Source organism: Aspergillus vadensis (assembly GCF_003184925.1).
Source record: "Aspergillus vadensis CBS 113365 unplaced genomic scaffold BO88scaffold_29, whole genome shotgun sequence".
Classification (NCBI taxonomy): Eukaryota; Fungi; Ascomycota; class Eurotiomycetes; order Eurotiales; family Aspergillaceae; genus Aspergillus; species Aspergillus vadensis.
In genome coordinates, this window is record NW_020292067.1 from 462977 (window position 1) to 477659 (window position 14683).

Consider the following 14683-nt stretch of genomic DNA (forward strand, 5'->3'; position numbering starts at 1 on the left):
GAGCTTAATCACGGAGAGTAAGGCTAGCAGCAAGCAAGTATATCATGAACCTTTTCGCAGCTTTGAAAGCTGGTAGATGTTTCTTCACTGATGTTAAAATGTACTTCAACTGGGAACTATAAATCAAAATAATAAAGTGGTCATCAAAAGTGAGGAGCATATAGGGGGAAAAAATGTAAAAAAAAAATCAGATAGCATGTCCTGGTTTCGATCCAGGGACCTCCGGGTTATGAGCCCGGCGCTCTTCCCCTGAGCTAACATGCTTGGGTTGTTTTAATGCCTAGCTAGTTTTAGTATCATATACCAAAGCTTATCTCAGTTACTCGAGGCCCTTAAAGAAAATGTCAAGCATATGGTAGGATCTATAGTATATATTGTGCGACACAAGATGAGCGCGCTAGGTCTGGTCAGATTACTGCCCACTAGTAACTTGCTGATATGCAGAAACTGAAGGTATATAGGAAGGTTGCTACATTAGAATACAGTAGTCATATATTCCTCTCTTAGGCCTGATACTACTGCCAACCACTACAGCATCTCAAAGAAGCTCACAGGGAACAAGCTATCTTATTTCGACGGAATCAACTAATACATCGATAGAGGCAGGGCCTTTTACTTCCCATCTAGTACCTGGCGGTGTAAGCCAAACAATGAACCTGATACGTTTATCCGGTCATCATATAGTACTGAACCTGGCGGTGAGATGCAACCAACCGAGTCCGATAGTATATCTTTGTCATGGCCCACAACACTGACAACCCAACAGATCAACATGATCATCGAACTCCAACTTCCGTTACCATCGCAAAGGAAATTACGGAACATACCATGTCAACTATTTTTGTCCTTCATCGAACCATGGATCTCAGCTTCTTCCGTATGAGTGTATAACTCAGGACAGTGAACAGTAGCGAGCGACTAACGGACAAACATTCAGCCAAGCCGTCCTCACTGGAGCTCTTCCACGTCAGCCGATGGATCCCTGTAAGCTTATCAATTAATGATACCATCGGATACGAACGAATTCCGAAGAGACGAATCAGCCGGCTGTAAGACATGCAATTAAACAATCGATCGTTATGATCTTTCAGGCTCTCCCCATGCTCATAGCATACTAATTACTAGGGGATCATACCATCACAAATTCCCCAGAAACAAATAAGAGCATCTATTGATAAATGAACACTTCTAGAAGCAGAACAATCGATCGCGACGTACCACATCTGTCACCTATAGTGGGGTAAATAATCGATTAGAAAAACACGTGCTTTTTTTCTTTTTCTCGCAAAATACCGGTCCTAACACTGGGATCATCCACCATGCTGCTTCACTACTGGCTCTCCGTCCGGGTCGGCAAACCATGGATCGAGTCCCTCTTTCATTCCCGCCGCCCCTCCGAGGGACCCGGAATAATCACTCTGAGCAGTCAGTAGACAGACTAACCATGCTGCCTGTGCCCGCGCAAGTGAAAGTTTCCCAATGTAGCTCCTTAGTAGTTAGCCAAAGTCTCACACTTGCGAACAGCTTGACTAACTAACCTACTGACTGTCTCCTTCGTATTACTGATAATCGTAAACTGACATATGTCCTCTTTGTTGCCGTTTTGCGTCTTCGTACATGATACGTATCTAGTTACCTACCAATTAGGAACTTAACGCCAGTCCAAAACAAATAATCCTCGGATTTGCCAAACTGTTCTTTAACTACAACCCTTGGACCAATTTAGCAATATACAAGACAGATCCATACCTGCATAACCGCAACAAACCGATCGATCATCCACCACTCATCACCCATTCATTCATTCATTCATCCCATCGAACGAACCAAACCAACCAACCCCGCCTTCAGAATCTTCGTTGCCTGTCTACCTGTTCCATCTCTCGGCCTAAATCCGCAACAAGACCCCGGCAACATCATACACACGCAGCCAGCCCCAGCGGCACCACCAGCCAGCCAGTCAGCCAGGCTATACCCTAAGATCTATTATTGCCCAAACCAAAAACCAGGCAGATAAAATATATCCATTTGATCTATCCATCTATCCACCTATCTAGTGGCGTACAGGGGTGTGTGTGTGTGACTGTGTATGTCCATCAAATAAGAAAACAAGCCCACGGACCACATCCATTTCATTAGTCTCGCGGCGTGCAAGCACGCATACCCTGCACGCAGTGCGGAAAGAAGAAATAAGAAAAAAAAGAGAGAGAGAAGAAATGAGCACAGAGTCAATGACAACCTCACTGCGACGCCACGCAGACCAAGAAGAGGATGTGGATTTGTGTTGTAATCCTGAACCTTACAACAAACGGCGAGCGTCTTTCTTTGGCCATGTAACTGGCTACACTACGAACAACAACAACAATAATAATAGCAATACTACTACTAATCAAACTGCGGAGAAAAACCGCGATGAGTCCTGGTCGTTAAAGAAGTTTCTGAGGAGACATGTTAGTACTCGTCGATATCGGGTTCTGGAACGTGAGCCGAATCGCTTGAGGAAGAGGTTTACTCAGTAATGATTTATTTTATTTGTATTGAATGGAAATGAGATGAAATAAAATGAAGATATATGAATGGGGTGTGAATGTATTTATTTATTTATCGACTTATCACTTTGGATGTGGTTTTTGATTGTTGTTCTGGTTGTTTATTATTTGGATGATGCCTGTCGTTATTATCATTGTTATTGGTACTGGGGTTTCATAGTATATTCTCGCTGTGCTACGATTGCTCAGATCGATGGCTAGAACCATCGTATTCCATATTATGCCTTACTACTGGTGTTGGTGGTGAATTGGAATACTACTACATACTACCATTAATTCCCACGGATTCCGCTCAACGCCCAACCGCGGAATGGTTGGTGGGTATTACTATCTATTATCGGCACCCGCAGGAAATTTCCTCCCACGTTATTTTTGTTTCTTTTATTGGACTATTATCATGTACGCTTATCAGTGGGCGGGTGTCTCTTCCTGGTTCTAATGTCACGATCATCTTCTCTCTGTCCCAACTCCCAAGGATCAGTGGAATGAACGGGATGGGTCAGGACGATGGAGTGATTATTTTTTTTTCTCTCTCTTAAATTACATTTTTCTCTATCCTTTCCTAGACATCATTTACTTTACCCATTTCCATCCAGATCTGTACCATGGCTCCTCAAATTTTTTATTTTTATCTCGGATCTTGGCGTTGGTACTAAACCAAGAGTATTCCCGTTGTACCGTATCTCCCAAATGAACTGCCTAAACTCCGGTGTTATCCCGACGACAGATACTGATTGAGATTACATTGGGCGCAGGAAGCCGTCGGACATGGGCAATGGGTCCAAGACTTTTGATTTATGGAGTCAGTCAGTCCCCCTCCCAACAACGTGGCGCGCACGTCCGTTAGAGACTAAACGGGTCTGGTTGAATCTAGACTTCTTTTCATGTCTCACTTTGATCCGTAGTTCGGTGGACTTGGGGGCTTTGGTGTGGAACGATGACCGAGCTTGAGTCAAGTCCAAGACCACCATCTCATCCGACTCGATGCGTTTTGGTGATGCCACATGTAATGTAGGTATTTGCCTGCTTAGGTGGTGTAGTGGTGGATGGGTATAGTAAGCATGCGAACCACACAGTAAAATATCATGGAATGATAGGAAAAATAGTAGTAAGTTGGTGGCCAGATGTCGTAGAAAATCACTTATGCATGCATGCATGCACGCACACAGAGAATGTAAGTACTTTGTCTGCCTGCCAGCTCAATCCGACGTGGTGCCTTACAACACCTCCCGGGCTTCACGTTAGCTCCGTGCCAAGGGAACCAAAACAAGATTTTTCTTCTTTCTTTCTTTCAACGTCCGTTGGAGGTGGACTGGACTGGTTGGATTGCTGGCAGTTGAATTTGAGTTTAATGCTTGGACGTTATAGCATGTATGTGTGTTTGTGTGTATGTATGTATGTATGTATGTATGTATGTATGTATGTATGTATGTAGATGCGAATGTCTGGTTGCCTTGACAGTCGGATATGTCATATCGGTGTCTGTGATCTGGTTGATATTAGCGATGTGCGTTTTAAGGATGTAGTAGTTGCATCTGATTGCTGGCTTCGTGGTCTAGGCGCCTCGTGCTGGTGGTCTAGATACTGCACTGGTCGAAACATTGGTGTGTGCTGCAGTCTTTCATGGTCTGATCATGGCTTTGTTGTTGAGTCGGTGGTAGATTCCGTGGCATTCCGGTTGTGCATGTGTTGGAATGAGTGGGTGTGTTTTCTTATATGGATGGTGCTTGGTTGATGCTGCAAAACATCACCTGTTCGATTCTATATATAAATATCGAATAGGCAGCATGGAGCAGTTGACAGAGGTCGGTTCGGGGAAATCACATTAGTGACATTAGCTATTATAGGAAGGAGCTAAGACGTGTAGTGTTCTTGTGTGAGTAGACTAGTTAGACATCATATAGAAGGTGTGAACTGGCATAATGAGTATTGGGCAGAAGGTTCCTGAAAGTAGTAGGAGGTACTACGCCGGTGTGTTGAGTTGTATAGACTGTCGCCAGGGCAATCCAACAGAAGCATATGCAGAAGCATATGTAGGATGTATATACTTCAGAAAAGAGTAGAAGAATTTGCGACGCAAGGATGAAGTACTAGTATTACTATTCTGTATGGAGTGCAGAGTGCATGGACGTATTGAATGCAGTGCCCATTCACACTGCAGCACAGCGTACTGGAATGGACATTTATATTGCAGCGCATTGCTGCATGGTATCCCCTCACTCATACACACCCAACTAATATACTCCGTTGCCTATGACACTTCGGCAGCTCTGCAAAATACTCTGTAGCTCAACAGGTAACACAAAATGCGAAGGATAACGCACCCGGCTATCCTAATAAGTTGGGGAGTCAGGTACCAAAATTGGTTGGATACACAACGGCTTCTTAATGTTAGGAAGACCCACACCCCCTCATAGAAGGGAAATTAATCCGCCTATCAACAAGGGCGTTCACACCGAAACTGTTCGGTGATAATTTACTAGTGACTGAATTCTGATTACGAAAACCCACAATATGGATGCTCCATATGGCCGATGGAGCATGACATGCATAGGTAGCGGAGCGCACGAGTAGTAGTTATCTGTCTATCTAGAACGAGGGAGACGCCGGGACTAGACAAAACAGACTACTGATACCAAGAAAACTCTGGGCGTCCTGTGCGTTTAATTAGAGCTGCCCTAAAACCATGGTACTGGGAGAGTTTGCTACCTTTCCCTGCCTACCCGAATGCTGTACACAGAGTTAAGCCACGCTGAACTCTCCGAGTGAAACCCCATTAACAGGGGTTGACGGCCACCTGCTCTCGCCTCCGTACATGCAAGGCAGGAAAAGCTAGCCGCTGCTTTGTGTGCTCCAGCGGATGTTAGTCAGACGGAATGTCTCAGTCTCCCATCTCGTGCCTCCCATCACACCGAGATCTAGCCGGGTCTCTAAGTAATCAGGAACATTGGTCCACTGATTTGCGCTGGATGACCCTTCAATCCTATGGGTATATCGCGAGGGGGTGATGGTCCGAACTAAATGGACTAAGTAACGAAGTAGACAAATTGACAAGCTTGAGACTACTAGGAGCGTATCGGTAACTAGTAGTCCAATGATGCGCCGGGCCAGCAGATGTCATGACAATCACAGGCTCTAAGCACGAAAAAGGTAACGATGAGAGAGATCGTTAACGTTTACCTTAATCGGGAGCTTGACAGGATGCCAGCAACATTGTGTAGTAACCAGACAGTATCAAAGTCAGTAGTAAAATTGCGCGACTACTCTGCGCTCTTCCAGCTCTAATGCAGCACGCGCGTAAGTGGGCTCGCATGGGCCTGGCTTCGGCATTTCCGGTCGAGTACGAACCAACTGAAGACTCGAGTGGGCTAGACACCAACTCGCTTGTTCTCAGTTGTTTTGTAGGGACTACTATCTAGGGAGAGTCGGGCCCGCCTAAGCAATCTGCAAGGACCAAAGTAAACAACAGGAGATTATTTCCGTTGCCGGGGTTCGGCGTGGTGATGACTCAGGTCACTCAAACTCGGGAGAGTCGAACCGCTCCCAGTCTGATCGCAGCTGACTAGAGTGAGCCACTGACGCAGGTCGATACTGTCCAGGCCTGCGACTTTCTCATTTCGAACATAAGACCGGATCAAAACCACGGTGATCGACGGACATCGCACTGAATCTGATGCTTTGGAGTTCTCAACCTTTGGACCCTAAGGTTTTTTAGTCGGAAAAAAAGAGGCCCACTGTAATTGCGAGCAGCAGCTCCCTAACTGACAATGGCGATTCGACCGTTACGGGTTACGGGCGGTTTACGTTATTGTGATGGGTGCTGCACGCTTTGGCCAATGCATACTCGACCTGTCAATGGCTGTCAAAATTGTCAATTTATTAGCTTGTGGCCAGCGGAAATTGGATGGGCTGGGAGCGGGAAGTTTAACATGAACTCCCATCGTGGTACTCCGTCCACCCCTGTTTGATGTGGGCGGTACCTGACTAAAATGTGTCAGAGTGGTTTTCAGGCGATGGAAGAGCGCAGAATAGTGAAATGTCAGCCACGTCCGACCGATGGAGATAGTTAGTTAAGTAGTAGCAGATGAGTAAGATACTGCCGAGTAGGATTACTTCATACGATCAACCAGCAGAGATACCTATCGGATACCAGTGGTCAAGTACCAATCCCTAGCCGCCAGAGTCACCCACTTAACTACTACACTGGTCTGGATCTCTGATCGTATCGGCTGGTAAAATTGTCATATCGGCTCTAACCAACTCGGTTGAAGCCAAGCTAAGATTTTCGCATCGCGGTTATGGCTCCTGTGGACGGTGTCTCCCCACCCCAAGAAGCCCGTTGGACCGTCATCTCGCCCCCTCTAAGCATTCCTCATGTCGCGAGGATGGGGCCTAACTGCTTAGCTAAGGCCGGGGCGCGGAACATGAAAATCTTTCATCTTGCTTACTGTATTTTGTAAGTGTGATCGCTTAGATACTGCGAAGCCACCAAGTAGGCATGGGGAGTAATCATGCATGCTCTCAGTATTCCAGGGTACTTTGTGAATGAGGAGCGGTTATTGCCGTCGGTAAGATGAGCGGGGGTATTGAGCGTGCATCCGGCTCATGTAGGTAGGTCTGAAAAGGTATTGCACGGTACTTTCCACGGTGGTGACCACTTCTACAGGTCATGTCGAGCTCATTGAATATATGTCATAGTAGGCGCGCGCCCTCGATAACTAGAGGAGACTTCCTTGGCATCGGCCGAAAAGGCTAACGAGCAGCTGCCTACACATTCTCAGAGAAGCTTCCTTCCTCTTATCACGATAAACTCAATTCCGATCAGGTTGCATAGATCTCATCTGTGAGTGTTGGTGGAAGAGTATAGTAAGCTTTAGCATGACATCATTGGCTATAAAATTCGTCTTAATTAGCAGATCTCACGAAGTTAAGTAAAGAATGATCTCAGAGAACAACAAGTATCTGCCTAGGTGTGTTCTAGGAGATAATATGATCTTCAAGGGAGAAAACGCCTTGCCTCCTGCCCCGAAAGGCTCTCCCCGGGAGGAGCTGAGGCTGTATCGATTGGCGCCTTGTTTTGAGGTGGTACTGACGGAGCTCGCACATACCGAGTGTGTTGTAAAGTGGGCTGCGTTGTGCAGTAACAATATCCGGATAAATTACGAGCTGCTGTGGTTTAGTGGGTTTCTAAGTATGGAGTGTGGAGTACGGCAGATACCATGGGTCATTCACTGGCTAGGCAGTCCCTAAGGCAGGTACCAATGAAGTTGCCCCTAGTTTCTGGTAACAATAATCGGATTGGGTTGCAATCTGGCAGTTTAGGTGCCACTAGTGGTCTCTTCTCCACATTTGGAAGAAATTTTTTCGACAATCGATTTTTGTGTCTTCCGTGGTTCATTTTCTCCTTACCATTCAGGTTATGATCTCTCTTTCCTGGTTTAGCACTAGCTAGATACGTACCAAATAAGCACCACACAGAAAAAGAATAAACGGGTTACCGTTGGAGAGTTGAGAGGCGGCATCTGCAGGTATGTGCTGGACATTATCTCCTCTTAATGACCCTAAAATGGGTCGGATCTTTATCTACTAGTACTACTAGACGAAGGAACAGCTGGGTGGGTAAGGCCAAAGAAAGGGGAGGGGAGGGGAGGGGGTGGTCAGCTAGAAAGAACGGGTTGATGCATTTAATCCATCACCTGAACAGCAGCGTAAAGAGAGGGAGAGAGGGAGGTAGGAGAAAGAGAGAGCGAGAGCTGTATGTATGGAGGAGGTAAGTAAGTTGGTAATGAACTAATCTCCTTCTGTTAATGACAATAAAAAATAATAATAATGATAATAATAATAAATTGATCCATGATAATAATCAGAAAAAAATAATTCAATGAAGAAAATCAAAAATCAAGCGTCCCGGTGGTGGATTATTTGGGACTGGTTCCAAGTGGTTCTGCTGTGACGGCCGGCCCCGGGGAGGGTCGACGGTGTGTAACCACTAACCAACCGAGGAGATCCCCTGGTTCAGAAACGGGCGGGTTTGTTTGTGTCTCGGCCCTCTCAGTCCCTCGCTCTTGACTTGGGACCGTTTTGTGTAGGTAAGTACTAGGTAGTAGTAGGTAAAGTAGTCATAGTAAGTTGGTACTAGTCGGTAAACTAGGAGGTAGGCAGAATAGCTTTGATTTGCTTTGCTTTGCTTTGCTTTCTCTTTTCTGGCTGTCAAGTAGGAAAATCCACTGCGAAAGATAGGCAGCTTGTCGCTCCTCGTTGGGCTCATCACCTGGTACTTGCTTGCTTTGCTTACCCTTCTTTGCTCGTCTCGTCTCGCTCGTTACTTACCATCTTTCTCTACATCTTCGTCGTCTTGTCTCCCTTTCTCCTCTTCTCCCTCTTTTTTCCTCCTTTCTTCATCTTCCTCGCTTTCTCATCTCATCGGGGTCTCTCTCTCGCTTTTCCTCTTCTCCCCTCCTCCTCCTCCCCCCTTCCCCTCTTTTCCACTCCTTTCTGTTTCTCTTCTCCTTTCTAAACTCCTTGTTTTGTTTGTGACCGGAAAACGAGATTTCCACCCCCTCTGTATCTCTGATTTTCCGCCACCCCATGTGGCGTGGCTCCAGGTCTCACTATTGCTACTAAACCGAATTCCCACTACTTTTCCTGACTACGATTACCCGTTCGTTCTAAACCAATAGTCACCTGCTACGACCCCTTCTGATCCTCGCCCCGGTCTCCATACCTACACTACTCAGGTAGCCAATTACCAGCGCCTGGATCATCCTTGCACTTACTACTTCCACTGCCTACTCACTCACACACACACTACTTACTACTACTTACAACCACCCACACGCTCCGCTGCACCCTAGTCCCTTCCCACCGCTTTGCATGTCTCGGTTCGCCTCCATCTCCAGACAAACTACTACCTCGGATTGTTCCTCCTCTTCCTTTCTTCTGTCACCCTGTTTTTCTGGTGCTTTGTTTATTTCAGGCTGTTCCCCGTGCCTGGCTATTTGCTCTAGATTCGCCTGCTGGTCGCGTGTCTAATCATTTCCCCCCGGTCCTTCCTGATGAGTCCAGTCACCCGGTCCAACGTCACCTTCGATAGTTTCAGTGTCCACGTTTGACTGGTCAGACGGGACGAGGTATCATCAACCAGACGCCATGGCGATATGGCCGTTTGGTCGTAAGAACAAGCGGCATACAATCCAACTGGATGCACCTGCTGTGGCGGATGTCCAGTCGTCGCAAGAGCCTCGCCACAGCTTCGATGACGGCAAGCTCGGCAGACTGTCCCGCAAGCACTCCAAACGTCAGAAGAACAGACACGCCCAGCCTGTTGAAGTCGTCCCGAGCTTCTTGCACGATGCTTCTCATCCGACTTCTTCCCCTGTCGTCCAGTACCCTCCACCTACGTCACACAGTGAGCAGCCGACCCTAATCAAAGAAAACCGGGCCCCGGTCTCCCGAGCTGGTCAGCATTCCGACGCCTACACTACTTACTCCACCATGAGCCACGAACAACCCTCTTTGTCTCGCTCTGCATCGTTGTTGAAATCCAAGCGTAACGAAAATGGTCCGGCAGTGTTAAAGAAGAAGCTGAGTAAGCGCAAGGCATACGAGATTGCCAGGGAACGGGAAATACGGATGCTGGCTTCTGCTCCCATCGATATACCTCGCCGTCACTCTCCGCTACCCGCGGAGCGGTTTTCCATTGAGACACGCCGGGCTAATGGGGCCCAGAGTCGACGCTCCGACCGGCATTGTTCTGATACCAGCCTTTCTATGCGTGACTCCGCTGCATCCTCGCTCTCGGATATTTTCGAATCTTATACGTTCAAGGTCAACACTTTTGCTGCATGGACGCCTCGTCCGGTCATACGCTATGTGGAAACTCCTCGGGTACCGACAGCTAAGAGTCAAAGACCGTCTGAGCCTTCAATTCGGAAGGATAAGACCCCTGCCTATGCCACACACAACGAGCACTCGCGTTCTAAGAAGAGAGTAGACAAGCTAGCCGACGACCTGGATGCCGGTGCCCTAAGGGAATTGCTCGAAAGGGACCGTCGGCGCAGGGAGAGGAAGCAACTTGAAGATCAAGCCAGACTCCACCGGAAGTTAGAACGCGCTGCGGAACAACAACGGCAAGCAGAAGCCGAAGCCGAAGCCGATGTTGTTCCCCAAGAACCATCCAGCGAGGCTGAAGACACATCTTTAGCTCGACGTGGTCGGCCGGGCGCGGAGAGCCGGGCTGTCTCTGATCGGTCAAAAGAATATGCCCCTCGGACAAATGAAACCAATGCCTTCCTGGGCGGTAATACTTCTGGATCTTGGCTGAGAGGTGCTTCCAAAGACACAGATCGACGTGGCCACGAGTCCGTTGATAGTGTGCATGTCATTGGTAACATCGACGATAGCTCCATTCGGGAACCAAAGCTTGTGATGCGTCGCAGCTTTGCTCCCTCGCAAGACATGGGCATGTCCGGCAGCAGTCTGTCTCATTCGCCGTCGAGGCGTGAACTGTATAGCCCAACTTCTTCGCAACTCTATGGCATAGGCCGAGAATCCACATCCGATATTTCGCGAACCATTGACTCAGACCGGCGCTTGTCTGACCACGGTAGCGGACGTGTTAATACGCTTACTTCCATTTTCAGACGGGGAAGCTCGCGACTTAAACGCAGCTATCGTGAACGTTTCCATGAACGCAGCCCTGAGCACTCGAATCCGTCTCATGAATCTTTCTTCAAGGTTCAGACGCAATCGTCTGGACCACCTCCTTCATTGGTTGCTGCTCCTCGGACATTCCTAGGGTCAGGTACCATCAAGCGGTCGCAGTCTAAGTTTACCGAACATTTCGGTGACGAGCCCCTTTCTCCACCTGACTCACGGCTTCAATCACCCGATATTCCAGAGGTGTTGGATGAGTTCGAGAGAGAGGACGAGATGTCAGATATCAACATGGGGACCCAGTATCCCATCCCCAGTTCTGGATCAGAACCACAGGACATCCCGAGAAATCCTCACCATTCTTGGACAGGCGAAAGCTGGGAAGGCGACCCGGATAATCTTCCTTTGTCCCAATCGTTAGCATCGATTGACTCCGAAGGGTCATGGATGTCTGGACAGTTTCTACGCCGCATATCTCAGAAAAAGGCGAGCAATCCACTGCGCACCAGCCTCAGTTCATCGCGAAACATCATGGAAGAGGGCCGTGAGGGATCCTCCCATGGAGATGAGGCCCCGGTTAGCGAACCTCTTGTCAGATTTGGGACCAACCAGGATGAGAGTCCCAAATCTGGTCCTGATGTAGCTGGTGCGTCGCCTGACAAGGATACGCCTATGGATAGCGTACCAGAGCAAGCCGAGGAGACCTGGCATGATCAAATCGCCCGGCGACCTGTACTTGTGACACCAGCAATCCGTCCAAAGTCCAACGAAGGACTCCTGAAGAATGTCCAGTCGTTCTGTGCCGAAGAAGAGTTCAGCCCCATCGAAGAGCATTCTGCCGAGTTTGAGCTCGAAATGTCTGACAACCACGCAAATGGGCGCCCAAATTGAGCCCGGTCGCCAGCGGACAATCTTGTGCGCAACGTTGCCTGGATCAACCGAGGTAGATCCTAGTGACGCCCTTGCTACCACGAGGAATAATTGCCCGTGTTGAGAATTTTTGATGTCAACATGGTGCTTTTATCTAATATTTCCCGTATATACCCCAGTCGCTCGTTAAAACCTTTCCTATGTCGCTCCTTTTCCTTCCAGATCCCCCCCCTCACCTTCCCCTCACACTTCCCCGGCGGATTTCCTCAGGGTTCATGGCGCTGGATGTAGCCATGCTTATATTTCTCCAACGCTCTCACCGGGTCAAGCACAGGTCATGCCTGTGCTCTTGTCTTGTTGGTGGGCATTGTTAGTTTTCGAATTTGTTGATACCCCCACATCAGCGGAAGTTTGAATGAGTTTGCCCCGATCACTGTCTTGTGGTGATCGCGGGCACTTACGCGTTTTTGATAGACTCGAAGCATTCTCGTTCTTCAGTTCAATGCACATATTGTGACACAAGTTATACCTGTTCACCTTTCCTTATTACGATTACCACCCGTGCTATTGTTTAATGTCTTGACTGTACTATATGCTCGAGTCTTGCGGCTCGTTATCTTTCGCGAGATGGATGACATCATAGACCGCTTGCCCATTGCCTGTAAATATCACCAGAGGGAGTTTCCCACGCCCTAGACAATAAACTACCCGACTTGATATGACTGACTCTTTAATCCTCTCCCCAACTTCACCCATGAACGATACTGCCATGTTATTCCGCCCTTGGATCAGGTGATCGGCGAGACTCGCCGATGGCGGCTGTTGCTGCTGCTGCCTCAGGCCAACAGCGCCTGTCCAGACTGGTCGCGATTCATAAGCGACGGGAGCACGTCATTTGCCTTTGGATTCTTCCTTCACCGTTTCGTGCATCTCCTTCCCCTTTCTCTTCCACCAACCAAGTTGCCCAACCGGCCCGTAATTTACTGTTGATTATATCATTCCATATATTGCCTATTACTTATTACTTACTATTCAATTGCAGCCAGAATGTCTGCTGTTAGCCTGACAAATCAATCCCGCCTTCGTCTTTCACGAGGTGTCTCTTGGTAAGCCCATATTGCCCAGAAGCGACCCTGGCCTTCGACTGTGACCGAGAGGCTTCGACGCCCCGAGTGATTAGTCAGAAGGCGGCGCAACGTCACTGTTCGGGGTTGTGTGTCAGCCACTCAACTCTCCACTACAAATTCGATTTGTGCCCCTCCGTTGCTGGGCTGCCCCTCATTCGGAGCTAATCATCGTCTCAACCTTCCCATAGTTTTAAACCATCCACTCTGGCCTCCCGACGCCTTCTCTCTTCCTCCTCCGCTAGATTCTCTATCCAGTCTTCCACTAGAACCGCAGTAGCGCCCTCTTTCCTCCGTTCGACTCCGTTTATCCACAGCCGTCGCGCTTTCTCTCACACATCCTCCAACATGTCTCACAACGTTCAAGACATCAAGTCGTATGTGCAATCCCTTCCTCTCCTGAACTCCATCATCTCGTGCGCCTTCTGATAATGCCCGCCCTCGCTCTCCCCACACCTCACCCCTCCATCCTGTCTGAGAGCTTACTAACTTAACTCTCTTTGCAGTAAGGCCGAATTCAACGAGAAGGTCCTTGGCGAGTCCGCCGGCCCTGTCGTCGTTGACTGCTTCGCTACCTGGTGCGGTCCTTGCAAGGCTATCTCCCCCAAGGTCGAGGAATTCAGCAACACCTACAAGGACGCCAAGTTCTACAAGATCGACGTCGACGAACTGTCCGAGGTTGCTGCCGAGCTCGGTATCCGTGCCATGCCCACTTTCCTGCTCTTCAAGAACGGCCAGAAGTTCGACGACCTCACCGGTGCCAACCCCAAGGGTCTGGAGCTGAAGATCCAGGCTCTGCTGGCATAAATTTCCCGTTGATAGACGATAATGAGGGGATACCTTGATGGTTATGCTAGTTACAGATGAAATCTAATTGATGGGCTTCTTACCCCGCACACACACTAGACGATCCATACAAGTCGATGGTAATGTCTGTTGTAGATGTAGTTATGACCGCATTCCCGGTCCCTAGTAGCAGTTGATTCAAGACTTCAAGTACCATGCAGGTTCATACGCTAATGTAAGATGACATCAGGCTTGCCTGACACTTTACACTCTGATCAGACATCCCAGCAAACTAAACCGCTCGACAATATGATAAGAGTCTCCCACTACTTTTGACTAGGTCTTTCCGAGCAATACATTTATGACCATACCTTCAACAAATCCAGATACATCCAGTCTGTCGTACATCTCCCACCATATATTTATTGCACAGTACCTATCACAAGCGCCATAAAGTGAGTATAAGGCAGACAGATGCTACTACACCAGTTGTTCTGTTCGACAAAGCATCATTAATCATTCATAGGAAGACTTTCCCCTTCTGCTGGACCTTTATATATTGAATTAGTATAGTAGTATGTTACCATTTTGGTGCCGATAGGCCAGGAAACTCCAACCTTGCGAACTACCCCCTTTAAGTGTAGTAGTTAGATGTGGTAGTACTTAAATGGATGATATATATGATACATAGTATTGAAC

At 48.0% G+C, this 14683-nt stretch overlaps 2 protein-coding genes and 1 non-coding gene across 3 annotated transcripts; 2 read left to right on the forward strand and 1 right to left on the reverse strand.

The window, feature by feature from the left end:
• Window positions 1-192: 192 nt before the first annotated feature.
• BO88DRAFT_t243 lies at window positions 193-264 on the reverse strand. Its single transcript has one exon. It is a non-coding gene; the product is annotated as a tRNA-Met (tRNA).
• An 8994-nt stretch (window positions 265-9258) lies between these two features.
• On the forward strand, window positions 9259-12247 carry BO88DRAFT_161119 (uncharacterized protein). The gene has a single exon (XM_025701599.1). It carries the CDS (start codon window positions 9699-9701, stop codon window positions 12093-12095), a length of 2397 nt encoding a protein of 798 aa, XP_025558515.1. The 5' UTR covers window positions 9259-9698; the 3' UTR covers window positions 12096-12247.
• A 1299-nt stretch (window positions 12248-13546) lies between these two features.
• BO88DRAFT_350541 (thioredoxin family protein) lies at window positions 13547-14005 on the forward strand (the record flags this gene model as incomplete). The annotated part of the gene is made up of 2 exons (XM_025703503.1): window positions 13547-13575; window positions 13705-14005. 2 exons carry the CDS (start codon window positions 13547-13549, stop codon window positions 14003-14005), a joined length of 330 nt encoding a protein of 109 aa, XP_025558516.1.
• Window positions 14006-14683: the final 678 nt, after the last annotated feature.